At 39.3% G+C, this 27,781-nt stretch overlaps 1 protein-coding gene across 4 annotated transcripts; it reads left to right on the top strand.

Moving 5' to 3' along the window:
• The first annotated feature begins 1,868 nt into the window (after nucleotides 1-1,868).
• On the top strand, nucleotides 1,869-27,781 carry INSIG2 (insulin induced gene 2). Of its 4 annotated transcripts, none has more exons than XM_059927638.1 (6): nucleotides 1,869-1,914; nucleotides 14,062-14,454; nucleotides 20,706-20,830; nucleotides 23,962-24,128; nucleotides 24,293-24,392; nucleotides 25,444-27,781. In XM_059927638.1, the coding sequence occupies exons 2-6, from the start codon at nucleotides 14,211-14,213 to the stop codon at nucleotides 25,483-25,485; spliced, it is 678 nt and encodes a 225-aa protein (XP_059783621.1). In that variant the 5' UTR covers nucleotides 1,869-1,914; nucleotides 14,062-14,210; the 3' UTR covers nucleotides 25,486-27,781. The 4 variants fall into 4 exon arrangements, with proteins under 4 accessions (XP_059783621.1, XP_059783624.1, XP_059783622.1 ...); XM_059927639.1 differs by lacking the exon at nucleotides 1,869-1,914 and adding an exon at nucleotides 5,723-5,775; XM_059927640.1 differs by lacking the exon at nucleotides 1,869-1,914 and adding an exon at nucleotides 17,614-17,895 and having other exon boundaries at nucleotides 14,365-14,454.

Raw genomic sequence — 27,781 nt, forward strand, 5'->3', positions numbered from 1 at the left:
GTCCCCTTTCACAGTATGGAGATGTTCATCATCTTTGTAGCACTTGTCTCAATTTGAAATTATACACTAATTTAACTATTTACTGTGTGTTTCCTCAACTGTACTGCAGACTTCACAAGGCAGAAAAGGTTTTGTTTTCCTCCTGAGGTCCAGTGCCAAGTACCTGGGATGTGCATGATGTTCAGGTGATAGTTGTTGAGGGATGAATGGATTAATAAATGATCCATCCCGTAATCTCAAAAAGGCAAAAATCCTTGACTTTTTGTGTCCTACAACTATATGTATTCCTACATCAAAACACCACCAAAACTAGTACTAGAGTCTCTAGTGTTTTGGGTTCTAGGTACTGACTAGGAAAACTCCAGATGCTTTTAATTCGGGTAAGCCTTCCAAGTCCAAGGTTCTTAGAGGCTTAGTCATCAACCCTTGGACAATCATTAATGTTAGTCTAACAATATCTCACTTCAACAAGGCAAATAAACTTTTGTGGGTGTTTGTGTTAGCTAAGTAAAAAGGTTTTTGTTTTCTAGTTTACCTTTTGTCCCATTCAGTTGGGAAACCAAACAACATGTAAGGTTAACAGAAAAAACTTTTTTCTGAAGTCACAGAATTAGCAAATCATTGTTGATACTTTTGCCTATGAAGAGAACCTTAGAAATAATCTAGACCAATCCTTCATTTTACAAATGAGAACAAAAAAGCCTAGAGAAATCAATTTATTGGACATGATTATGCACTTGCTGTCACAGCGCCAGGTTTCAATCCTTCACCAGTGTTCTCTCAGCCATATTACACCAGCTTCAAAGTAACCCAAAGTTATTCTGATTTCTCAGCGTTCTTCATCAATTTACACTCTGGCATCAAGTAATTTGTGATTTTCATGTTTCCATGATAATAACAAATATCTAGTCCAAATTCATGAGTGTGACATTCAGATCTCATGTCTCAATACATCTGTCCACCCTCCAGGCTCCACCATCTATTTCATGTTTTTCCATCTCTGAGCTCCCAGAGAATGTACAGCTTCATCATATCTGCCTCCTTATCATGCATGAAAACTGTTCCCAAACTTAATCAGAAGACGGTGGCTCTCTGTATTTCTCCTGAGGACTTTGTATTCTGCCTCATACTGAAGTAGGAATGACTGCGTTGGATGGAAGAACCTTAGGAACTGGGGGCCCCACAGTTCTTGCTTTTTAGGTCTTGTCCCTCCTTGCAATCAGTAAATATTTAAACTAAAACAAAGGTCTCTCCAGCCTAAAATCTTCCACAAGGATTTCACTGAAGGCAATTTTGAAGTGTTTGAAAAAGCTGGGTTAGAGGAGGCAAGACCTGATGAACAGGACTCATGTTGCTGTAAAGAGAACAATGATGTCAGGACATTTTGAAGTTATTGTCTCTTTTCTGGGTGCTTTTCTCCTTTCTTTTTAAAATTCCTCCTCCATTCAGTATAATCCACCCACATCCCTTTTTTTACTGGTAGTGTGAAAACCTACAGGAGAGAAATTTAAGACCTTTAGGAAACATTAGAGAAAACAAGAAAGGCCATATAAATACTTGCTTAGATGCATTTTGTTGCAAATTTAATTTCTCCTTCAATTTTCATTAATAAATGTACCAGTAAAAACGACGACTGCCCGGTCAGCAAACAACAGCAGATCTAGCAGCCTTTCACCACTCGACAGTCCACGCCTACAGCCCGCCGCTACCCTCGCGGAGACCGGAAGTCCTTTTGCCCCGGCTCGCGGGCCCACCACCTGGCGCCGTTGGGAACCGGAAGTTGTTCTGCCCCGATCGTCCGAGCGTGTCCGCGTCGGCCGCACAGGCGCAGTGGAGCTCGGGCGGAGTTGTGGGAGGGGAGGAGGAAGCGGCGACGGAGGTGGGGGCCGGTCCCAGAAGATGGCGGAGGCGGGGGTGAGTTGGGCTTCCCCGGGGAAGCGCGGGGGACTTGGTGCTGAGGGAAGGGGCCTGAGGAAGGTGGTGGCCCTCGGGAAGAGGAACCGCTTGCGTTTTTGCGGCCTGGGAACCCTGCTGGCAAGTGCGAGGAGCCAGGACCACAGATGGGGCCTGAAGGGCGAGGGGCTCCGCTTAACCTGGAGAAGGGTCGGCGAGATCCGGAAGGGGACACCTGGGTTGGGGAGAGGGTCTAGGAGAGGCCGAGGCTCCCCGGACAGTGGAAGAGTGTCCGAGCCGATAGAAGGCTGGAGGACGACGGGAAGGGCGACCCCGGAGACCTGATGGGGTGGAGGTCGGCGGGCTGTCAAGCATAGAGCTGTCAGGACTCGGCAGGCTCGTAGCCAGGGAGACCAGACTCAGGCTTGGGAGGGGGAAGGATCCGAAAAGGTAGGTATTGTAGAATGCTTAGAATCCGCCAAAAGGTGTGTTGATATTGGGTTGAGGAGTGGGGCTTCGGCATTTTGGATTGGAATTGGAAACCTCTGGAGTAGGTGTGTGGTAAAGACAAAGATAACTCTTTTCAGGACCTAGAAGTCGGTTGGTGATAGTTTCTGGGATTTTAGGGTTGGTCAGTGGGGTTTGGCAATCTGGTAGAGGAAAGCAGTGTGGGTATGATGGGGGACGAGGGGAAGGGTGGTAAAACTTAAGTGATAGTGACCCATGTCCAGTTAGCATTGGCAACAAGTTAGTGAAGTATGGCGTTAGCTAGATAGTCTAGGAAAATAGACCAGGGAGAGCTGACTATTTTGTAGGATTATTGAGAAAATGCTTCAAGAAGGAATGAATAGTCTTGACAGCTGGGGCACTGAGACTGGCCGGGATCACTATTGCAATGGAGCTGAGGATTGCGGGGGAAGACAGGCTCCTGTCTTGGGTGCAGGAGGAATGAAGGCAGTCTGGCAGAGGCTAGGTTGTGTCTTCCAACTTTGGGGTTTGGCCCTGATAGGGAACCATTGAGTGAAAAATGAATGAAGGGATGCCCCCACTAATAGGGGCCCCCCCAGAGAATAGCCACGTACTCTTCCTGTTTCCTCCTTTTATTCTTTCTCTGGACATGACGTTGAGTAGTGTGTTTTGTTATAGTTCTCAGTACATATTTGATATAAAGTGACGAAGCTGTGAATCATGTACATTTATTTGGGAAAGAGGTTGATTCTTTTTAAACTGACAACTGTTGCTTTTACGTGTGGTGGGCTGAAAAGGAAAGGATAAAATGCAATTTAGTAATTTAAAGACAGAGCTTGTTTTCATTGTTATCAGAAAATTATTCTCAAACGATGGAGTAACCTTTTTAGGGACTGAGATTTGTCATTTAAAAGCAATAATGGGATGCAAATGTTGCTTGCTTAATGGTTTCTGTGTTTAGGTTTTAATGTTGACAGGAAAGATGAGTTGCAGGGTCTTCAAGGCAAACATGTTTTTCTTCCTAGAAGTTTTTAGCGTCCATAGCCTATGATTCACATTTGTGTGCTTTTATTTAAGGAGAGTTTCATTGATTTAAGTGTGTTTTTCCTAACTGTAATGCTTATTCTATTTTGAGAATGCCATTCTAATGACAAGAGCATAGGATAAAAAAGATGTGAGGTAGTAATTTAATTTTATTATTTAGTAGCCTTTCTGACCTAAGCACCTGAAGAGACAGGTAATCTGAGGGAGTAAACATACTTCTGTGACTGCTCTTCCTTTGAAGACAAATAATCTTGTATGGTTTTGGGGGTGTTGCAATTGTTAAAATACAATTGGTACTTCATCGGTTCTTAAGGAGATTTTGTTTGTATGCTTGTTTTCAAATGCCTGTTGCCTGGAAGTTGTTTCAGTGGCAAATGTAAACTTTGATTTTCATCCACAAAGCTGAGAATCACTTATTTTATTTACCTAAAGGTAATAATAATCCATTGACAGGAAGCCAGAGACTGGGAATAATGTTTTTCCAGTTTTGATGATTTGTTATTATCTATCCAAACTATTTGAACTATTTTTCTTTTTTGTTCAGTAACGTACTGTATAGAAGTTGTAGGTCAGGGCTCAAGGTAGAATTTTTCATGTTCTGTGGAAGTTTCTTCTTTGTCAGTTTTTGAAAAAAAAAAGTATTATTTTGGTATTAACGGTAGTTTCTCAACATGGCTTTAAAAACTGTTTCTTTTGTGACATTTCAATTGTTTCTATATGGTGTTTGTAGAAAAGGCAACTGTGAAATGGGAAATACTCTGGACATGGAGTCAGAGTGCTTGGGGCTAGTCCTGGTACTACCTGGCAACAGTTTTATAATCTCAGAAAGTTACTTAATCTATTTTATTTTGTAAAATAAAAAGATTAAGTATTAAAAACACCTGCCTACTTACTAGGATTATTGTTGAGGATCTATTGAGATATTGTCTTTTAAATGGTATCTTTACACCAGAGACTTCTTCCCTGATAAGAAAATTGTTTCTTGGGTAATCTAAATTTTTCAAATATAGGTTTTTAAAAAAATTTTGAGAATCGAATTTATTGCTGATGTAACAGTAACATTTAAAGGTATAGATACGCTCTAGGAAGATATTATCAATACATAATCAGAAAAACCAAACTTTAAAACAAACAAATTAGGGATACATATTCCAAGAGCTTTCACTTTAAAATAACCTACTCCCCTAATGTGTGACTATTATAAACAACATGCTTTATTTAGGAACTTAGTTGTTGCATAGTAGGTGGTGAATGGTCTTGTGGAATTTTTTACCCCTTTGATGAGTCAGTCTGGCCATTTCTAGGAGTTCACTTTACATGTTTGTCTGTCGTAGCAAGACCCAGTAGTATACATTCTTGATCTTGTCACTTCTCTTAACCACTTTGGGTCTCATTTGCTTTGCCAGGAAACAGATCACTGGTTCTTAACTTCTTTTGGATCATGAACTTTTTGAGTACTTGATATAAAAATGTCCAACTCCCTAACCAGAAAAATGCACATATCCACAACTTTTTTGGTTTTGTTTTACATCAGACTCACATACCCCCTGGAAGAGATGAACTCCCAATTCCCTTCCATTTCTTACATTTTAGGATACTGTGATTCTAAAACATTTTAACTTTTATTTTTGTCTCCAGTAATTATATAGTATTGTATTATTATGTAGTCACAAAATTAGCTTTTTGGACTTAAAAAATCTGATTCAAATAAACATGAAACAAGTGTTGTGTTATTTTTAAAGACAACTTTTGGGGTGAAGTAGGAAACTATAAACAAGCACTTTTGAGGAAAGGTTGAGTAAACAGCTGGGGCAGAATTACATAAATAAACATTGTAGAAAGTCTCTAGCAGCCTGGAAATAGAATGCGGAAAGAGTCTAGCAATCAGTATCTCTCAGTGGGAGAACATTGCCTCTCTGTGGGAATTTGGAAACATGTAAGGCCATGTTTGGTTATCTCAGAGCGGGGAGGGGGCGTGCACTGGCATTTAGTGGGCACGAGCCAGGGCTGCTAAATGTTTTGCAATGCTTAGGGCAGTTCCAAACAACAAGAAATTGCCCTGCCCAAAATGCCAGTGCCCTTTGACAAACACTGGTGAGTGATGTGAGATGGGACCTACCACACCAGAATAGCTTTTTAAAACTGAAGCTGTTTTGTTCTTTTAAAAATATTATTCAACATAAAATTCCCTTTTGGAAAAATTCACAGACAGAAACAATTTACTAGATATACTAGAGCAATTTGGGTTACTTAAAATGTATATTTACTCTTTGTCCTCTAGTAGCTGTTTTAATAGCAGAAAGCGGGGGGTATTGCTGTGTCTACTGAAGTTTGGGAAATGAGGAGTCAACTCTTGGTCTAATACTGTATGTAAGTTGGCCATATGATTTTTTTCTTTAATACATCTTTTTACTCCTGGATCTAGTACTTTTAAAGAAAATTTCAAGGTGTTTGTACATTTATTCTTATGGTCTTTCTGCTTGGACACTAACTGACATTAGTACCTTGAGAATATTTACAGTTAAGATTGTTTTCCGGTGTCTATCCATCTTTTCAGTAACCAAATCCCTTCTATAGGGGATGCCAAAAAAGAAGTCTAAGGAGTTGGGCTGGAATGGGACTCAAGGTTTACAGGAAAGAGGATGGGTTTTGGCATCAGTCAGATGTAAGGTACAATTCCAGCGCTAATACTGCATGTCATGTGACCATAGGCAAGTTGCTAAGTCTCTTTGACTTTATATCTTCATTTGTAAAATGTGGATGATAATACCTACCTTTAGCATTATTTTGAAGATTAGAGTTACTATATGCCTGGCATGGAGTAGGCCCTCCATAAATGGGTGCTGTATTATGATGATAATGATGATGATGAATTCTGTAGCTACTGAACACTATAGAACACATGACATGCTGACATGCTGCATACCACAGCAAGGAATAGTCTGCAAGACCAGGTCAGGGGGAGATGTTTTCTAGGATTTTCAGTAGGTGTTTAGAATATATTTCCCTATGAATCAGCTATAATATATACTGTTTTCTCAAGGCTGCTAAGCTATAGAGCTCAGTGATGCTAGAGTAAGTAGGTTTGTGAGCTTGAGGGTAAAATTCCCCCCTTGGGTGTTGGGCACAGAACTTTGAGTGTGGTAGAGGCACAGTAAAAAAGTCTACTGTCTCTGTTTATCACGTGGAACTGATAGGCTGTGAAAGTTACTAGTGCTTACAGATGTTCTCATTTTCATACTGATTATTTCTAAACTCAACACCCCCACCCCTCCCTCCGGTTTACACATGGGTTTTGTTCCCAAAATTCATTTATAAGGTAGTTTGAAACTTGGAAGCTTAGAGGACATATATTTTAAAGATGATTAAGTGCTAGATTAGGTTTACCTTCCAAAAGCCCTGCTTAGGAGAGACGTTCAAGATGGCAGAGGAGTAAGACGTGGAGATCACCTTCCTCCCCACAAATACATCAGAAATACATCTACATGTGGAACAACTCCTACAGAACACCTACTGAACGCTGGCAGAAGACCTCAGACTTCCCAAAAGGCAAGAAACTCCCCATGTACCTGGGTAGGGCAAAAGAAAAAAGAAAATACAGAGACAAAGGAATAGGGACAGGACCTGCACCTCTGGGAGGGAGCTGTGAAGGAGGAAAGGTTTCCACACTCTAGGAAGCCCCTTCGTGGGTGGAGATGGAAGGTGGACGATGGGGGAGAGCTTCGGAGCCACGGAGGAGAGCGCAGCAACAGGGGTGCGGAGGGCAAAGCGGAGAGACTCCCACACAGAGGATCGGTGCTGACCAGCACTCACCAGCCCGAGAGGCTTGTCTGCTCACTCGCTGAGGCAGGCGGGGGCTGGGAGCTGAGGCTCGGGTTTTGGAGGTCAGATCCCAGGGGAAGGACTGGGGTTGGCTGCGTGAACACAGCCTGAAGGGGGCTAGTGTGCACAGCTAGCTGGGAGGGAGTCCGGGGAAAAGTCTAGACCTGCCTAAGAAGCAAGAGACCATTGTTTCAGGGTGCACGAGGAGAGAGGATTCAGAGCACCGCCTAAACGAGCTCCAGAGACAGACACAAGCCGTGGCTGTCAGAGCAGACCCCAGAGACGGGCATGAAATGCTAAGGCTGCTGCTGCCACCACCAAGAAGCCTGTGTGCGAGCACAGGTCACATCCACACTGCCCGTCCCGGGAGCCGGTGCAGCCCGCCACGGCCAGGCTCCCGCGATCCAGCGACAACTTCCCTGGGAGAACGCACGGCGCACCTCAGACTGTTGCAATGTCATGTTGGCCTCTGCCGCCGCAGGCTCGCCCTGCATTCTGTACCCCTCTCTGCCTCCCACCCTGAGTGAGCCAGAGCCCCCTAATCAGCTGCTATTTTAACCCCGTCCTGTCTGAGTGAAGAACAGATGCCCTCAGGAGACCTACATGCAGAGGAGGGGTCAAATCCAAAGCTGAACCCCAGGAGCTGAGCGAACAAAGAAAAGAAAGGGAAATCTCTCACAGCAGCCTCAGGAGCAGCGGATTTAATCTCCACAATCAACTTGATGTACCCTGCATCTCTGGAATACCTGAATAGACAACGAATCATCCCAAAATTGAGGTGGTGGACTTTGGGATCAACTGTAGGCTTGGGGTTTGCTTTCTGCATCTAATTTGTTTCTGGTTTTATGTTTATCTTGTTTAGTATTTAGAGTTTATTGTCATTGGTAGATTTGTTTATTGATTTGATTGCTGTCTTCCATTTTTTTTTTTTTACATATAGATATATGTATATTTTTTTCCTGTTTCTCTTTTTGTGAGTGTGTATGTGTATGCTTCATTGTGTGATTTTGTCTGTATAGCTTTGCTTTTACCATTTGTCCTAGGGTTCTGTCTGTCTGGGTTTTTTTTTTTTTTGGATAGTTTTGAGTGCTTGTTATCATTGGTAGATTTTTTTGGTTTGGTTGCTCTCTTCTTTCTTTTTTTTTTCTTTAAAATTTTTTTATTTTTAATAATTTAAAAATTTTTTTATTTTAATAACTTTATTTTATTTTATTTTATCATTATTTTTTCTTTCTTTCTATTTTTCTCCCTTTTCTTCTGAGCCGTGTGGCTGACAGGGTCTTGGTGCTCCGGCCGAGTGTCAGGCCTGTGCCTCTGAGGTGGGAGAGCCGAGTTCAGGACATTGGTCCACCAGGGACCTCCCGGCTCTACATGATATCAAACAGCGAAAGCTCTCCCAAATATCTCCATCTCAATGCTAAGACCCAGTTCCACTCAACGACCAACAAGCTATAGGGCTGGACACCCTATGCCAAGCAACTAGCAAGACAGGAACACAACCCCACCCATTAGCAGAGAGGCTGCCAAAAATCATAATAAGGTAACAGACACCCCAAAACACACCACTGGATGCGGTCCTGCCCACCAGAAAGACAAGATCCAGCCTCATCCACCAGACCACAGATACCAATCCCCTCCACCCAGAAGCCTACACAACCCATTGAACCAACCTTACCCACTGGGGGCAGACACCAAAAACAACAGGAACTATGAACCTGCAGCCTGCGAAAAGGAGACCCCAAACACAGTAAGTTAAGCAAAATGAGAAGACAGAGGAATACGCAGCAGATGAAGGAGCAAGGTAAAAACCCACCAGACCAAACAAATGAAGAGGAAATAGGCAGTCTAACTGAAAAAGAATTCAGAGTAATGATAGTAAAGATGATCCAAAATCTTGGAAATAGAATGGAGAAAATACAAGAAACATTTAACAAGGACCTAGAAGAACTAAAGAACAAACAAACAATGATGAACAACACAATAAATGAAATTAAATATTCTCTAGAAGGAATCAATAGCAGAATAACTTTGGCTAGAAGTTATTAGGCAGAAGAACGGATAAGTTCTTAGGCAGAAGAACGGATAAGTGACCTCGAAGATAAAATAGTGGAAATAACTACCGCAGAGTAGAATAAAGAAAAAAGAATGAAAAGAATTGAGGAGAGTCTCAGAGACCTCTGGGACAACATTAAATGCACCAACATTTGAGTTATAGGGGTCCCAGAAGAAGAAGAGAAAAAGAAAGGGACTGAGAAAGTACTTGAAGAGATTATAGTTGAAAATTTCCCTAATATGGGAAAGGAAATAGTCAAGTCCAGGAAGCTCAGAAAGTCCCATACAGGATAAATCCAAGGGGAAACACACCAAGACACATATTAATCAAACTATCAAAAATTAAATACAAAGAAGAAATATTAAAAGCAGCAAGGGAAAAGCAAAAAATAACGTACAAGGGAATCTCCATAAGGTTAACAGCTGATCTTTCAGCAGAAGCTCTGCAAGCCTGAGGGAGTGGCAGGACATATTTAAAGTGATGAAAGGGAATAAACTACAACCAAGATTACCCTACCCAGCAAGGATCTCATTCAGATTTGAGGAGAAATTAAAACCTTTATAGGCAAGCAAAAGCTAAGAGAATTCAGCACCACCAAACCAGCTGTACAACAAATGCTAAAGGAACTTCTCTAGGCAGGAAACACAAGGGAAGGAAAAGACCTACAATAACAAACTCAAACAATTAAGAAAATGGTAATAGGAAAATACATATCGATAACCACCTTAAATGTAAATGGATTAAATGCTCCAACCAAAAGACATAGACTGGCTGAATGGATACAAAAACAAGACGCATACATAGGCTGTCTACAAGACACCCACTTCAGACCTAGGGACACATACAGACTGAAAGTGAGGGGACGGAAAAAGATATTCCATGCAAATGGAAATCAAAAGAAAGCTGGAGTAGCAATACTCATATCAGATCAAATAGGCATAGAGGGAGCTTACCTCAACATAATAAAGGCCATATATGACAGATCCACAGCCAACATCATTCTCAATGGTGAAAAATTGAAACCATTTCCTCTAAGATCAGGAACAAGTGAAGGTTGTCCACTCTCACCACTATTATTGAACATAGTTTTGGAAGTTTTAGCCAAAGCCATCAGAGAAGAAAAAGAAATAAAAGGAATCCAACTCGGAAAAGATGAAGTAAAGCTGTCACTGCTTGCAGATAACATGATACTCTACATAGAGAATCCTAAACATGCTACCAGAAAACTTCTAGAGCTAATCAATGAATTTGGTAGAGTAGCAGGATACAAAATTAATGCACAGAAATCTCTTGCTTTCCTATACACAAATGATGAAAAATCTGAAGAGAAATTAAGGAAACACTCCCATTTACTATTGCAACAAAAAAAATAAAATACCTAGGAATAAACCTACCTAAGGAGACCAAGACCTGCATGCAGAAAACTATAAGACACTGATGAAAGAAATTAAAGTTGATAGAAACAGATGGAGAGATATACCATGTTCTTGGATTGGAAGAGTCAACATTGTGAAAATGACTATACTACCCAAAGCAATCTGCAGATTCAGTGCAATCCTTATCAAACTACCAGTGGCATTTTTCACAGAACTAGAACAAATTTCACAATTTGTATGGAAACACAAAAGACCCTGAGTAGCCAAAGCAATCTTGAGAAAGAAAAACGGAGCTGGAGGAATCAAGCTCCTGGACTTCAGACTATAATACGAAGCTACAGTAATCAATACAGTATGGTTCTGGCACAAAAACAGAAATACAGATCAATGGAACAGTATAGAAAGCCCAGAGATAAACCCACACACATATGGTCACCTTATTTTTGATAAAGGAGGCAAGAATATGCAATGGAGAAAAGACAGGCTCTTCAAGAAGTGGTGCTGGGAAAACTGGACAGCTACATGTAAAAGAATGAAATTAGAACACTCCCTAACACCATATACAAAAATAAACTCCAGATGGATTAAAGACCTAAATGTAAGGCCAGCCACTATAATACTCTTAGAAGAAAACATAGGCAGAACACTCTATGACATAAATCACAGCAAGATTCTTTTTGACCCACCTCCTAGAGAAATGAAAATAAAAACAAAAATAAACAAATGGGACCTAATGAAACTTAAAAGCTTTTGCACAGCAAAGGAAACCATAAACGAGACGAAAAGACCACCCTCAGAATGAGAGAAGATATTTGCAAATGAAGCAACTGACAAAGGATTAATCTCCAAAATTTATAAAGAGCTCATGCAGCTCAATATCAAAAAAACAAACAACCCAATCCAAAAATGGGCAGAAGACCTAAATAGACATTTCTCCCAAGAAGATATACAGATCGCCAACAAACACATGAAAGGATGCTCAGCGTCATTAATCATCAGAGAAATGCAAATCAAAACTAAAATGAGGTATCACCTCACACCAGTCAGAATGGCCATCATCAAAAAATCTACAAACAATAAATGCTGGAGAGGGTGTGGAGAAAAGGGAACCCTCTTGCACTGTTGGTGGGAATGTAAATTGATACTGCCACTATGGAGAACAGTATGGAGGTTCCTTAAAAAACTAAAAATAGATCTACCATACAATGCAGCAATCCCACTACTGGGCATATACCCTGAGAAAACCATAATTCAAAAAGAGTCATGTACCACAGTGTTCATTGCAGCTCTATTTACAATAGCCAGGACGTAGAAGCAACCTAAGTGTCCGTGAACAGATGAATGGATAAAGAAGGTGTGGCACATATATACAATGGAATATTACTTAGCCATAAAAAGAAGCGAAATTGAGTTATTTGTAGTGAGGTGGATGGACCTGGAGTCTGTCATACAGAGTGAAGTAAGTCAGAATGAGGACAATAAAATACCATAGGGTAACACATATATATGGAATCTAAAAAATAAATAAATAAACTTTCTGAAGAACCTATGGGTAGGACAGGAATAAAGGTGCAGATGTAGGGAATGGACTTGAGGACATGGGGAGGGGGAAGGGTAAGCTGGGACGAAGTGAGAGAGTGGCATGGACATATGTACACTACCAAATGTAAAATAGATAGCTAGTGGGAAGCAGCTACATAACACAGGGAGATCAGCTCGGTGCTTGTGACCACCTAGAGGGGTGGGATAGGGAGGGTGGGAGGGAGGAGATATGGGGATATATGTATATGTATAGCTGATTCACTTTCTTATAAAGCAGAAACTAACACAGCATCGTAAAGCAATTATACGCCAATAAAGATGTGAAAAAAAAAAAAAGGCCTGCTTAACCCAATATAGTTTGATTCAAAAAGAGTTAACCTAATTTAATGAAACAAATATGAATATGTAGAGCTCCCACTATGAGCTAGGCACGTACCTTTCTGGGTACATAGGCACAGCGAAAACTTGATAGTGAATAAGATCTACACAGACATTTTATAATCCGTAAAGCAACTATGCATATCATCACATAAGGTAGCTATTAGAAGTGCCATAGTAAAGGTTTAAATAAAATACTTAGAGGTTCAAAGGAAATATCCCAAGAAATGTTGTTAGGTGGGATAATGGTAAGTTATGAAAATAGTCTTTATAATACTTTCCCACTTAAAAAAAAAGTATTCATAGAAAAAGAATTTAGGGCAACATGTAACAATTTGGGAGGCTGAACATAATGGTATGAATGAGGGCTTTGGAGCCAGCCAGACTGCATGGGTTTGAATCCCAGCTTGCCCTCTTACTAAGGCTGGGAACTTGGTTGAGTGACTTAACCTTTCTTTGCTTTTATACCTCACCTGTAAAATGGGCATAATTGCACTTACCTGTTAGGGTTATTGTGAGAGTTAAAAGGACAGCTCATAGATAGCCTCAAATGTTATTTGTCTTAAACATATACAAAGGAAAGTTCACTTTGGTTTAGAGGGGTGAGTGAACACCTAGAGTGACGGTACTTGCAAAGTTCTAGGTTTTAGGGATCAGGAGCCATGTGGATCAAACTTCTGAGAATCTAGCCAAGAGGTTATTCTTTATTTTCTTAGCTCGCTTTCTTCTGCTTCCTCCTGCAGCTTTCTCACAGTAGCTCCCCATGATTGCAACAAGGGCAGACTGGGTCAAGGCAGGGGTGGGACACAACTCGGGCCCTGGTGACAGCGGGTCAGGTCTGGTTTCTGTGCTTGGTGTATGTGTGAGTGAGTGGGTGGTGGTCTGTTTCTTTGTAAGATACTTTTGTGCAGAAATTCACATATATCAGCATTAAACATCAAAAGAGGTCATTTTATTCCCCTATGGAGATTGTCCTCACGAGCAAGTCACATTTTATTGAGAACAATATAACATTTTCAATCAGAATATGTTGATTTTCTGTGAAGTATAAATTTATTTATTTTCTGTAAAGCGTAAGAATTTCTACCTAAATCTCCAAGCCCATCAGTTACTTGGGCTTGGAGATTTGGGTAGAAGAAACAGAAACCTGGATTTTGATCTTCCAGTTTCTAGTAGAAGTGTCTCAGATAACCCATCCTGCTTTTTTCACTGATGTGGAGCTAGCTGTTTTTACTATTATTCTAACTTTTTAGTCTCTTAGGTCACTAATTCTGTCCTAGTAAATATAGATTTAGCACTTTATTTTTTATTACATCATTCATATAAAAATGCTTTTTAAATGTCTTCTTATTTAGTAAATAACTAACTAAATATATAAGCTTGTCAATTCATTATTTGGCCTTTAAAATGAATTAGTATTGAAATCAGGAAAATTGTATAGTCATTTATTAGACACATTGATTTCTTTTTTCTTATCTCTTGCAGGATTTCTGGTAGGTCCTATTTTAGGACGAGATGCAATATTGTTGAAACGCCAATCTGCTTTGGTTCAGGCAGTTGGCTTTTCAGCTGAGAAGCCATTTCTTCTTCCTCTTTTTAAAATTTTTTTGCTGACTTACTGAACTTATGAAACCATGGCGGAAGGAGAGACACAGTCACCTGGGCCCAAAAAGTGTGGTCCCTATATCTCATCTGTCACTAGCCGAAGTGTGAACTTGATGATTCGAGGAGTAGTGCTGTTTTTTATTGGAGTATTTCTTGCATTAGTGTTAAATTTACTTCAGATTCAGAGAAATGTGACGCTTTTTCCACCTGATGTGATTGCAAGCATCTTTTCTTCAGCATGGTGGGTACCGCCGTGCTGTGGCACAGCTTCAGGTACGTGAAGGCCATGTCTGTAACGCTTAGAAAGGAATTAGGGTAAATGAGTGTCAATATTGTCTGGGCAATACTTTTAAAAAATCAGCTTTATTGAGGTGTAATTTAAATAGAGTGCAATAGACCTGTTTTACATGAACAGTTTGATGAGTTTAGACAAATACATACAAGTCATGTAACTACCACCACAATCTAAGTATAGAACATTTCTATCACCCCCTAAATTCTCCTGTGCCCTTTTGCAGCCTACCCCCAGCCTCAGGCTGTCACTGGATTATTTTTGCCTGTTCTAGAATGTGATATAAATGGAATCATAGAGTTCGTACTCTTTTGTGTCTGATTTCTATCTGACTGACCCATATGACTTTTAAAAATTCAATCCTAAAAACAATCTTGATTCTCTTAGAGATGAGGCTTTTAACCTCTTAATTTTGTTCTTCCGTCAATCCATCTCATATAAACTTACGTTAAGTTATTTTGATGATCATCATCACTGTTTGGTTTTAAGGTTTTGACATGTATGTTTTTTGAAGTTTTGGTTTTTGAAGTAGATAAAAACTTGAAAGATGGAGACAGTCGACCCTTGAACAACATAAGTTGGAATTTATGTGTGGATGTTTTTCAGTAAATACGTACTACGCAGTCCGATCTTGGTTGAATCTGTGGATGTGGAACTGTGGATACAGAGGGCTGACTGTAAAGTTATTCTCAGATTTTTGATTGTATGGAGGGTTGGTGCCCCTAACCCTCATGCTGTTCAAAGGTTGACTATAGTTTTATTCAAGTTTAAAGCTTCATGTTGTTATTTTTTAGATTTTTGCATATGCTTTGTTTCTTGGTATCTTGTTTCTAGATATACATTCAGAATAATAGATTCTTAAAGAGATCAGTAAGGTAGATTCTCTTTGCTTAAAATCATTATTATCCTATTTAGATCTTTGTTTTGGTGGACAGTGTGTATTGGATAGAGTGGAGCATTTCAGAATGCTGTATTGATGATGAGCTTCCATAATGGATAGCTCTTCAGCTTTTTCTAATGAGACCAATAGATGGATACTATTTTATATAATAAAGTAATAGAAGGAAGCTGTAATGATGTGGTAGAAGATAATTCTGATTGAGAGAGAAAAGTGCTTTTATGAATGTCCATTTGGTATCTCACACCTAATATACATAACTACCTTGCAATATAGCGTAGATCCTCCTTGACTTCCGTCCTAGAGCTAGAGGGCCAACAGTGAGGAGTTAGGTGTGAGACATTTTAAAATGACCTTGTGAAACTTATTTGACAATTACATAATCCCATTGCATGGATTGAAGGGTATTTTCGTGGTAAGGTTTCAGCATGGTTTATATATTGATGTCTCACTATTACAATATTCACATTAAAAGAGAACTTGTAAAGGTGATGATTCCTAGTTTCCCCAGAGCTGTTGTTATTCTCTGAGAGAACAGGCAACATAGTCCAAACAGGCAAAGCGTAAATTATGTTTTATTATTCTCTGTTGTGTCTACCAGTCCTCAGGTATTTTCCTTTCTTTCATTTAAGTTCAGAAGAAAAAAAGTTTCCCAATGACTTTTTCTACTTCTTTATTTTCTCCTATGGTAGAGCTGCAGTCTTGCTGCTAATAGAAGCTTTTCCGGACTTGGAAGAACATGTCTTTTCAGAATAGACAAAAGGAAGGCCAAGGGAGGGAAATTATTGCTTATTGAATGTCTACTAATGTTCTGGGCATATCCCTTAACCCCAGCGATCTGTAGGGCAGCGTTGGGAGTGAGATGTTTGCATTGTGCCTATTTTGGGGGGATGAGGAAACAGATAAGGAGAGGATATCAATGAGTCCAGGGTTCCAGGGCCAGGGAATGGTGTGGCTAGGTGAAACATCACATGCTGGGGAAGGGGGCAGAGAGAGCCACTCATCCTTCCCTCTATTGGGTATCTCTTTTGAACCTTCCAGACTAAGTGCCAGGTTTGGATGGAGTACACTGGCCTGTGCTACACATTCTGGGCTAGGGCAGGAGAACTTGGCTGAGGTTTCATTCTACCTCCACTATGGAGAGGAACAGGGGTTACATCTCTGCCTGTGATATGGGCACTTTTGACACAAACTCACATTTAGGAAGGAAAACTTGTAATGTTAATGCTACATTTTAGTCACTTTGTCCCTACTTTCCTACCTTCTCCCAGCCGCTCGGCTTGTCACACTTACAAACCTAACCTCATATCATTTCATGTGGAGGATTTGCATTCTTGCTTAAGTGTTTCTTCTGAAAGCAGTACATTCTATGAGGTGCCCAGCAAATGAAAGGAGAGAGGCCTTGGGGAATTGAGATTCCAGTTAACGCTGCTGTTGATGTTGGGTAGGTCATGGTGTTTAGTAGGTGGGGGTGAGGATACCAGGTTTGTGGAAGTTGCCAAAGATGGAAAATGGACTCTTGCATAATCGCTGCCCCCCTCCAATTTTAGGGAAAATATTAAGGAAAAAAAGTAAATGCTGTAAGAAACAGTGTGTACAGTTTGCGTGTGTATATGGTATGTATATGTTTTTGTGTATATGTGTTGGTGTGCATTTTCAAAGCTCTTATCATCTTAAATCAGAAAAACTGATAATTGTCCTTTGATTTTCCTGTCCAATTAATATTCGTAGACTGAGCAGCTACCTTCTGGAGGGTCTCCAGAATCACCACTTTCTACATGTAAACCCAGTGCTGGAAAATTTGCTAGTGGTGCTTCTGGAGGGACAACTAGTAGAGAACTCTGATAAACTCCTTTTGATCCCATTTTCCTTTTCCTGGTTCTCTATTTTTAGTTTAATAATGTTTGGTGTTTCAAGTTGGTTAAGTTCTTTACGTGTGCAGTGCATTGGAATTGGAGTTAAGAACCTCTTGAATGTGATTGAGAGCTACAAAGGAATCTCTCTGAAGAATAAGTAGGAGAAAAAAGATTGTGTGGATAAAATGTCCAGAGAAGTTGACTAACAAATCACGAGTGAAATTACTATCTAATTTAAAAATGGAAGCAAACAGATCTTTTCTGTTGAGTCATGCAGTCAGTCACCCAGTTCCTGGAGACTCTTAGAAGGATCCTCCCGTTGTCTCTCACTGCCCACGTCTGGTTTCCAAGTTTCACATCTCTCCCTTGTCTCTTTCTTGGTCTAGGCCCTCAACCGCTCTGCTTGGAATTTTCAGTCTTTTCTTTTTCTGCCTCTGATTTTGTGCCCCCTGCACCCCAAGTCCCTCCTCTCCTGTCCTGTGTTGTACACTCACTGCTGGAAGAACGATTGGCCCTCTCTCTGGCACACGTGTGATGGTGTTATTTTCCCAGTGACTGTGGGGCAAATCTCTGTGATATGGCCCCCGCCAACTTGTATCCTTCTCAGAGTCTTTCTGGACCCGAAACTCCCTTTCCGCCTAAAGATTCCAGTTTCCAGATGATACCAGGTATTTTCTGTTGTCTGTGCTTTTCCTCAAATGCTTTCCTTTGATTAGAAAGCCCTTTCCAGACCACTCAGCTGCTGAACACTCCTACCTCAAGGGTCACCTCTTCTGTGAAGCTTTCCTGACACGCTCGCACCCTGCTTCCCCTCGGCACACACCAGGAGAAGACTGGACCCCCGGGCCCTGTCAGTGCTGCCCCAACACGTTACTCTACTTAATTGTTTCTGTGGTCACTGTGGGACGGGGGTCATGTCTTACTCATTTTCCCTTTTTAAATCCCCAGTAAATACCAAGAACTAGACACATTATGGGGGTTTAAGTATTTGTTGGATGAACACATTGCTTATCCTGTCGTAGTTTTCCATGAAAGTATATCTCGTTCAGTGGTTGTGCTTTTTCAGCCCCCTTTCCTTGAAAAATGTTTGATTTAACTGTTTCTTTTAGTGCAGCACTGCATTAAAAACATGACCATGAAAAATGATGACTTAATATTGACGTTTTACAAACTTCTCTTGTTTTTGGTCTTGGTACCCTTCAACTAGTCACTGGGAAATAACTGAAATATATCCCAAGAAATGTGATTTTTGCATCAGAGAACCGTCTGATTAAGCAGGACTGTGTTTGCATATGATTTTACGCAGGCGTGATCTTAACGGTCTCTCTTGTTAAAATAAGAAAGTGGAGGAAGAGGACGAGAAGGCCAGACATACTTCTGCTGAGCTCTCAGCAGTGCAGCCTCACTGTGCTGTAGATGTTGCTCTCAGACTCTGCCAGGCCTTTATTTAAAGGAAAGAAAGAAGACGTTTAATGCGAAGTGACAAGCTCCCTCGAATTCTCCCTCTCAGTGAGCGTCCAAGAACCATGCATACTCAATGGATTTGATTTTTATTGGCAAATCCCAAGGTTGGCAGCGTGGCAGTTTAAGTTTCTTTTTGTGTTTTTGCTTTCTCTCCTCAGTTGTCTCTCATGTGTGAGTCTGACATCACATGCATAAAAATACAGTCAATTTTACTTATTTATATCTTTGCACACACGTCAGTACTCTCTATGTGATCATTCTTTACCTATGGCATCAGCTGCTGAGGAAAATTGACTTGGAATATCTGATCTTAGTTGATTTCCTCAGCAACAGGCAAAGGGAAGAAAGAAAGAGAGAGAGAGTGAGGGATGACACATGAGCTGCCAGTTTCATGACCCGTTGAGAACAAAAAAGAGGTAATATTCATCTAGATATATTTCAACTGTTAGGCATGCTTGTTACCACTTTAATTTTGTAGACATTTGGAAATGCTGTCAGTTAATCTCACAGGATTTTAGAGCAGAACCTTTTAAATAGGAGTATAATTTGAAACTTTAAAATTTACTAGTAGCTGTTGGAGCTCTGCGTTGCTGAAGTTTGTTGTTAATGTCTTGATGGTCTGTGAACCATCTATCCTCAGCAAAAGCCTAATCAGAAGAGCACCTTCAGTTTTGCGGATTAGAAAATGTCTGCATCATTGCAACATCTCCACTCCAGATGAAAGGGTGACGGTGCAGTCTGGTTTTCATGCTGTTCCACTGGTCTGCTAGCCTCTGATTTTTGATATTAGTTGATTTCTGTTTTTCCTTTAAGATTGAGTGCATTGTTTGTGAGATAGAGCTAGCCAGTACCAGGCCAGGCAGGGGCTTCTAACACCTCAGGCATAGGTTTGGGTACAATAATTTCATGATACATCATAGGTAATACTGGACATTTTAAACATACTTTTCAACTGATGTGACAGTTGTGTTTTTATTACCAAATGGCAGCATAAACATTCTGTTTTTAGGAAGATTAGCAAATTAAAGCTGCCCAGCTATTTGCTGTTAAATTTAATCTGTAGAAGTATATTTTCCTTAGAACTTGTTGAAGAATGTTTTGGTTCATGAAATACTCTTTTTTTTAATGACTAACTTAGCATTTAAAATCTTCTCCCGGTGAATGAATAAAATGTTGAGATTTGACAAGTATTTAAGTTAAAAATTGAGTTATTCATACTAATTAATTGCACCATTAGTATTCAAAACGTTCTTTCCAAAATGCAGAAATATACTAAAAAGATTTCTTCTGATCTTTTAACAGTGGATTTAAATTTTAACTGAAAATATATAATTCTGTAGACCGTGTTTCCTCCATTTGTCCTCTACAGAATGAGTCTCACAGGTAGATTTCTGTTGCAAGTTTCCCTGCTTTGACAGTTTGACCTAGAGTCTCATCAGAGGGCCAGGTTGGAAGGGAGTTGTCAGGACAAGGCACTAGACACAAGAGACTGAGACAAGAAGCTGGGGGGACGAGGATTGTATGTGTAGCAGGACGGCTACAGCCATCTAATAGGATGTATATAATGAGCTTGTAAGTGTTTACGCTTTGAGGTTCTCTTTAGATTTGTGACATTTCATAGCGTGCTTCATGGTTATATAGCTTAGAGAGAACATTGCTTAACTGCCAGCTGCTTTGATGTTTTCCAAGTCTCAGAGATGTTAGTAGTAGAAAAGTAGCGTGAATCATCTAGTCCAATCTGCTAAATTCTGAATCATACGCTGAAGTAGTGTTTTGCCTATGATAATTGAGAGTACTGTTGTACTCATTTACAATGCTGTCTTTGATGGTGTTATCCTCACTTTTTTTTTTTCTTTTGGAAGGTAAGTTTAAAATATCAACGATTAATGTTACGTAAGTTGAAAAGCTTTTCTAGAGAATCTTTCAAATGCTTATGATGGTTGTGACTCTTAGCTTAAGTTTTGCCTGTATACCATTGGAGATGCCTTAATTTTTTCCCTTTTTTTCCCCACAGCCGTGATTGGGTTATTATACCCCTGCATTGACAGGCATCTAGGAGAACCACATAAATTTAAAAGAGAGTGGTCCAGTGTAATGCGGTGTGTAGCCGTCTTTGTTGGTATAAATCATGCCAGCGCTGTATCCTTCCTGCTGTAATGAAATGCGTAATAACAAAGCAGCTTTTGACAAACCAAAGGTTGAACAGTCCCTCGCAACTTCACTGTTGTCAAATTGTGATATGCCCACTTAGTCATAAAAAGAATGCACGCCGCATTGTTGAAGCATCATGGGAGCACCTGTGCAATTGCAGCGTGGGGTATAGCCTTTCCTTTCAATCCCTATTTTTCGATATCACTCAGAACTTTGCACATTTAAAAAATTTACATGGTTTTCTTAAATTAGGTTACTTAATTACCTGCATCTAGTTTTGGTAACTAGCATTGAAACAGATACATTTTCAAAGGAATTTCTTTTCTCTCTTCATTTAAGATTTGTCAGTAAGGACATCTGGTGGCTTCAGGTGCTGGTTGGTTTTTTCTGTTTTTTAATTTGAAGAATATATATACATATATATATATATATATGTATATATATTTTTTAAAGACTGTTATTTATTGGTTTTAATCAACACCAACAAACCACAGAAATGTTCTTAAAAGTGGCAGAGGCAGAAATAGCCAACTTAGACTGGCCAAAAAGAACTTTTTTTCCTAAGTTACATATTTTTAAAGTTTGATCATTTTGAGGATTTTGATATTTTAATTTAGTGATTAATGAGTATTTTCACAGTGTCCTGTCTAGAAGGATAAGGTAGCCTCTATTTCCCACCTCTCCTCTGCTTCTACCCCCCAGAAAAAAATGTCCACCCCCAGAACAAAAGTTTTTGCCCTCATAAGGATTTTATCCTGTCATCCTCCGTACTTCCCGCCCCGCTGACCTCCCAACTTCCCTTTGTAGAAGAGGATCTGGGAAATGCTAGTTCAGCCTTCCCTTTTCTGGAAGAAATGGCTTAGAGGATGGAGGTGGCAGGAACCTTCTCTTTGGGGAAGAGAAGATGTGTGACTCCGGCTGCCGGAGGTTTCCTCCTGTAACTCTGCGCTGGGCTCGGGGCTGGCAGTTGGCTGGAGAGAGTGTGGGTCATGGGGCAAGGAGATTCCAGCGTCTCTAACAGCATGTATTGAGGTGTTTTGGAGAAGCTGGAGAAGAGGAACCAAGGAAAGAAGCAGGGTCCTAGATTCTGAAAGCACGTCTACCTTTCTGTTCCTAGTTGCGCTGGCTCTTGGAGATCTATGAATTTGGAAGTCCCTCAGTGGCTCTTATTATTTTGTTTTTCACCCTTTTGTCTTAAAGAGTTTCCCAACATGTTTAGTTTGGTGAAATCTTTGAGAATTAGGATTTTATAACAAACAAATCTAGTGGTTAGTAGGACTTTAAAAAGGTAGACTCATAGAATATTATATCTAGAAAAAAACTTAGAAATCCCCTAGTTCTACATTTTCTTTATAAAGATAATAAGAGAAATGAAAGCTAGAGAGGTTTGGTACTATGCTAAGTCATACGTACTGCAAGGCTGCTCCAGAGCTGAGGCCAGACCCTGGAGATCCTGACTTGAGTCTAGGAACATTCCTTCTCCTACCCAGGAGCCCCACAAGTGTGTAAATTTGTCTCTGTCTGGTGGATTAGACCCTTCTATCCTAGATAGTTCAGGTATTTTTAAGTTGAGTAATTTAAATAACATTTTCTGGAATTAAAAAGACTTATATATCTAATTTAAATTCTTTACTTTGGTCATTCTTTTCTTCCTCTCAATGAAATCCTTAAATATAGCCATCTTAGCTATTCTGTTCATCCTTTAAGCAAAATCCAAAATGTTTACAAAATATATAACACAGACTTAATATTACGTTACTTAGACTTTAGAAAATCACATTGTACTATTTTTAAGATGGATGTTTTACCCGCACCCTAGAAGCCTCCTTATTTTGCTTTGACTCTTAGCAAAGTTAATTTAGTCAGCAAAGATAGAACCCAGTTAATATCAAATTCCACTCTTTACAAGAATGTTTACTGCATAGAGAAATCAGAGTGCACAAGTGTTTCTTTGGAATTTGAGGTATAATACTCACTAAAGAATAAAAGCTTTTTCAGAAAGCATACCATAGACTATAGGTCTCTTGATAAATCAAGCCTAGACAAGGACTGACCAAGAGTGGCAGTCTGGGTGTTCAGGATACACGCTGGTTGGGTAGGAGGGGGGAATGGTGGTAAACAGCAGGGTGTTAAAGGAAGCGGAAAATGGTTTTATACGTATTTTTGGAACTTCCCCTCTCTTCTCTGTAGTTGCAACATGGCCGGTTTGGCAAGCTATATAGTATCCTCTGGGGAGCTGTATATAGAGCCAAGATGTGGCCTTTGGGACATAGATAATGCCCTTTTAATGGCACTTGAAATTAATTCCTTTAGTGTAATCCTCTAGCAAAGAAATGAGAAGATTGAATTTATAAAGCTTCGTTTTGCCCAGAGATTTTGAAGTAGAAAAGGGCTGTACATTTGTGAATAGGTGCTTAAGTAGATGACGGAAATAAAACATCATTTGAGCAAACTGTCCTATACCAGAAAGTTTCAGGCACCAAAATAGCTTGGCAGGTTGCGAGATAATGTTCACTTCAAGGCTTTATCCTCAACAAATTAAAACTAGAACAGTTGACATAATAGAAAGGGATAATGTGTCCTTGGTACTCTTGTTTCTGAACTGCATTATTATAAAATGTGTCAGTAAATCACATAGAGAATGTGGTACCCTGTTAAATAGTTGTCAGCTCCTCTATTTGCAAGTTCCTGTATGATTCTCAAGTAATTCTAAACCTGTTTGAGAAGTAGTATCGGTTTCCTTTTTAGCAAAAGTGTGTTCCTTTAGCAATACTTGTGTTCTGAGGCTTCTAGTTACATTTTTTTTTGCAAGGAAAGCATTTCTTAAATAATGGATCTGATCTGATAATCGGCAATGTATATACTGTGCCATTTTTTTGGAGAGATTAACACGTCGGTGAGATCTATTAGTGAAGTATCATGCCCTCTGTGCGTCTTTAGTACATATCGGAAATAGTTTTAATCCTCCCTACTCTCGTACATTGTATTAAAAACCTGAATGCACTCTAGACTACGCAGTCTATTCTCTTCTCAACGTTAACATCTTTTATTTTAGAAAAATGAACAAGTTATATTATTTGGTTACAAATTTTAAGATGACTCTTTAACACTGATCTCAGAAAGTGGATTTTGATAACAACATACAGTTGTCTCTCACACTGGCTGCACTATCCATTGGACTGTGGTGGACTTTTGATAGATCTAGAAGTGGTTTTGGCCTCGGAATAGGAATTGCTTTCTTGGCAACTTTGGTCACTCAACTGCTAGTCTATAACGGTGTTTATCAGTAAGTATTCTTTTTGGTGCTTATTTCCTAAAATCTCAGAATTGAGATTTTAAAATTGCATTAGCCACTTTAATCTACAGAGTAACTTATTTCCATTGTAATTATCTTAATAAGTGTCATTGTACTTCCTTTGTGAGTTGTTCAAAATATTTCTATTATTCTAGATATACATCTCCAGATTTCCTCTATGTTCGCTCTTGGTTACCGTGTATATTTTTTGCCGGAGGCATAACAATGGGAAACATCGGTCGACAGCTGGCAATGGTAAGCTCATGCTTATTTACTTACCTTCCTGTTATTGAGATGTAAGACAAGTTTTCTCCATACAGTAATGGAATAAGTCATTTGTAAGAATTTAATCACAAGTGTATTAAAAATGGAAAGAACCACTGGATAGAAAAGCTAAAATGTGTTACGGATAGGGTGATATGATTTATCCTCCAATTTTTATTAATTAATTAATTAATTTTACTAATCTATACGTTTCTGCTCCATGAAAAAGGGACAGTTTTAAAAGTGAGAAGAAGCGCTGCTTATAACTATGTTGCTACAATAAATATAAATTAGGACTGTCTCCAGCAAATCAAGATGTTTGATCATTTTAGTTAAGAAGGAAAAGGACATTGTTGATAAGCCCAGTCAGAGATGGCGAAGGTCAGGGACTGGCATTCAGATGCCACGGCAGTTTCATGAATAAGTGCTGTCACTTTTACCATTTTAGCCAGCTGAGAGAATTGAATGTTTTACATTGTTGTCTTTTTGGTAGTCCAGCCACCCAATTATCCTAAATCCATTGGTTTACTTTATTTTGAACTATGGGTAGACATTTTTATAGCTGTCCTTTCAAAATATTGTTTTGACCAGAAGCTTTTGCTAATATAGTAGATTTTTTCCTTTCAATTTTTAAGTTATTTGAAAAAAATATTATCGGAATTCACAATATTAGTCCTGTCCTTAAGTTCATGACCTTTCCTTTGCTAATATGCCTTAGTGAACACACAAAGAAATTTATTTTGCTTCCTTTCATAGTCTAGGATTGATCTAAATCATATACTATTATCATTTGCTTGTAATGTAGAAATATCATTTTTTCCCTGCTTTTGGCTATGCCCCTTTCAGTTCTAGAATGCGAGTTTCTTTTTTCCTTTCATAATTGTCATTTAATCCTAATAGTTGTATAACTCTCAGATTCTTTGAGGAATAAATTGGGCATATGTTAATAAACTGTTAAGTTTAGACCTTTTTAGTTTATATGGAAATTGCTATTCAAAATAAACATTAATCTGTTAACCTTTTAACCTTTTAATTTTTACAGTATGAATGTAAAGTTATCGCAGAAAAATCTCATCAAGAATGAAGAAGGCAAAAACATATCTTTTGTACAGAAAAACAAGATGAAAAGGGCGTGTAAATGATAGCTATACCAACAAAACTTCGGACTATAAAATTGCCAGGATGCAGTTTTCCCCTTAATTGGTGTGTGTATATATATATACACACATATACATATATATACACACATACATATGTTACTGCAATCTGTGATTGCTTCATCTGTAAATCAAGTACAAACCTTTATGTATTTGACTTAAATAACTGTAAAATATGTATGCACTACGTTAAAAAACATGTTGATTAATAGATGAAATTTTTAAATTAATTTTTTAGACATACCATATATTGTATCACAATGTTGATGTGCCAAAATATTCAGTTATCGTCATGCAGAGTATAAGAATGCTTTGAACAATTTATAAACTTACTGAAATAAAATATGAGGAAAGCCAAAAAAAAAAAAAAAAGCAAATGGAAAGCGGTATATTCTCTTTTGCTTACTGTTGTGCCTTTTTATTTTTCTAATATATAGCAGTACGAGTTATGGGTGCCCTAATGTGTGGTTAGTTTCTATTTTAATGTTGTCTCGGAGAGCTTTGGCTGTTTTAATATATGATGAAAAAGAACTTCCAGGGAACATTTTCATACCTTCATTACAGGAGAGAGTCCAAAGAGTAATTTTTTGTTTTAACAGATTTTACTGGAGGTGAAACTCCCAGCAGGAGAGTTTATCAGCATTAAATTGTTTTGAGTCTAAATCTTTAAGAATACATATAATTAAAAGTAAGGACCATTGAAAAATTTAACTAGAGTAAATATGTTTTACAAATACAAAATGACCTTCTGGAGTGCCACAAAGTGTTAGTGATATTAACTGTCATTTGCAGTACAGTATTCCACTGCTTTTGCACATGGAACGCGTAAGAATTCCCGAACAGGTCAAAATCAAGTTTCTAACTGTCTTGGGTTCTATAATCTGTTGGGTTCTGTAAAGCAAACCGTTTGAGCTGGGCTGCTTCATATGATTGATTGTCAGTGGATTGCATCCGAGGAGTGGATGGGCACATAATTTCTTATGTATCCATGTGCCCATTAGTGAACAGTTCAAGAATGTATTGTTTAAGAATGTATTGGGATGGCATATTGTGCATGTTAAAGATCCTGGTAGCAGTTTTGTGCATATTTTTCCAACAACTAGAGCCTTTTGAGTGTGATTTAAACATAGTCTTAGTTAACCTTTTCCCCCAGTTTTTATTTTTGAAATTGATGGCAGTTGTCTGATACACAAGGGTGAAATCTGCTTACTCTGGAGGGGTGTGTGTGTGTGTGTGTAGGATTGAGTGAGAGAGAGAGTGTGTGTGTGTGTGTGTGTAGGATTGAGTGAGGGAGAGTGTGTGTGTGTGTGTGTGTGTGTAGGATTGAGTGAGGGGGAGAGAGAGTGTGTGTGTGTGTGTGTGTGTGTAGGATTGAGTGAGAGAGAGAGTGTGTGTGTGTGTGTGTGTAGGATTGAGTGAGAGAGAGAGAGTGTGTGTGTGTGTGTAGGATTGAGTGAGAGAGAGTGTGTGTGTGTGTGTAGGATTGAGTGAGAGAGAGAGAGTGTGTGTGTGTGTGTAGGATTGAGTGAGAGAGAGTGTGTGTGTGTGTGTAGGATTGAGTGAGAGAGAGAGTGTGTGTGTGTGTGTGTGTAGGATTGAGTGAGGGAGTGTGTGTGTGTGTGTGTGTAGGATTGAGTGAGGGAGAGAGAGTGTGTGTGTGTGTGTAGGATTGAGTGAGAGAGAGAGTGTGTGTGTGTGTGTGTGTAGGATTGAGTGAGAGAGAGTGTGTGTGTGTGTGTAGGATTGAGTGAGGGAGTGTGTGTGTGTGTGTGTGTGTAGGATTGAGTGAGGGAGAGAGAGTGTGTGTGTGTGTGTGTAGGATTGAGAGAGAGAGAGTGTGTGTGTGTGTAGGATTGAGTGAGGGAGAGTGTGTGTGTGTGTGTGTGTGTGTAGGATTGAGTGAGGGAGAGTGTGTGTGCGTGTGTGTGCGTGTGTGTGCGTGTGTGTGCATGTGCTCATGCTCTCTTAATCTGTCAACTAGATATTTTTCCATTTTTGATTTTAAAACCATTTCTGTCAGACTGAGATCTTGTATGCCAAACTTTAATCTGCTCTTATGTTTTAAGGCTGAAAGTGTGAAAATCCTAAGAGGATTTCCTATTGAATATATGTACACAATCTTAACTATAGTGGTGGTAAACATACTACTGTAATTTATTATTCTATCTTCCAGATAATGTTATTCATTTAGAACAAATAAGGTATATTTTTAGAATCAACTTT

This window comes from Balaenoptera ricei, chromosome 7, assembly GCF_028023285.1.
Source record: "Balaenoptera ricei isolate mBalRic1 chromosome 7, mBalRic1.hap2, whole genome shotgun sequence".
Lineage (NCBI taxonomy): Eukaryota > Metazoa > Chordata > Mammalia > Artiodactyla > Balaenopteridae > Balaenoptera > Balaenoptera ricei.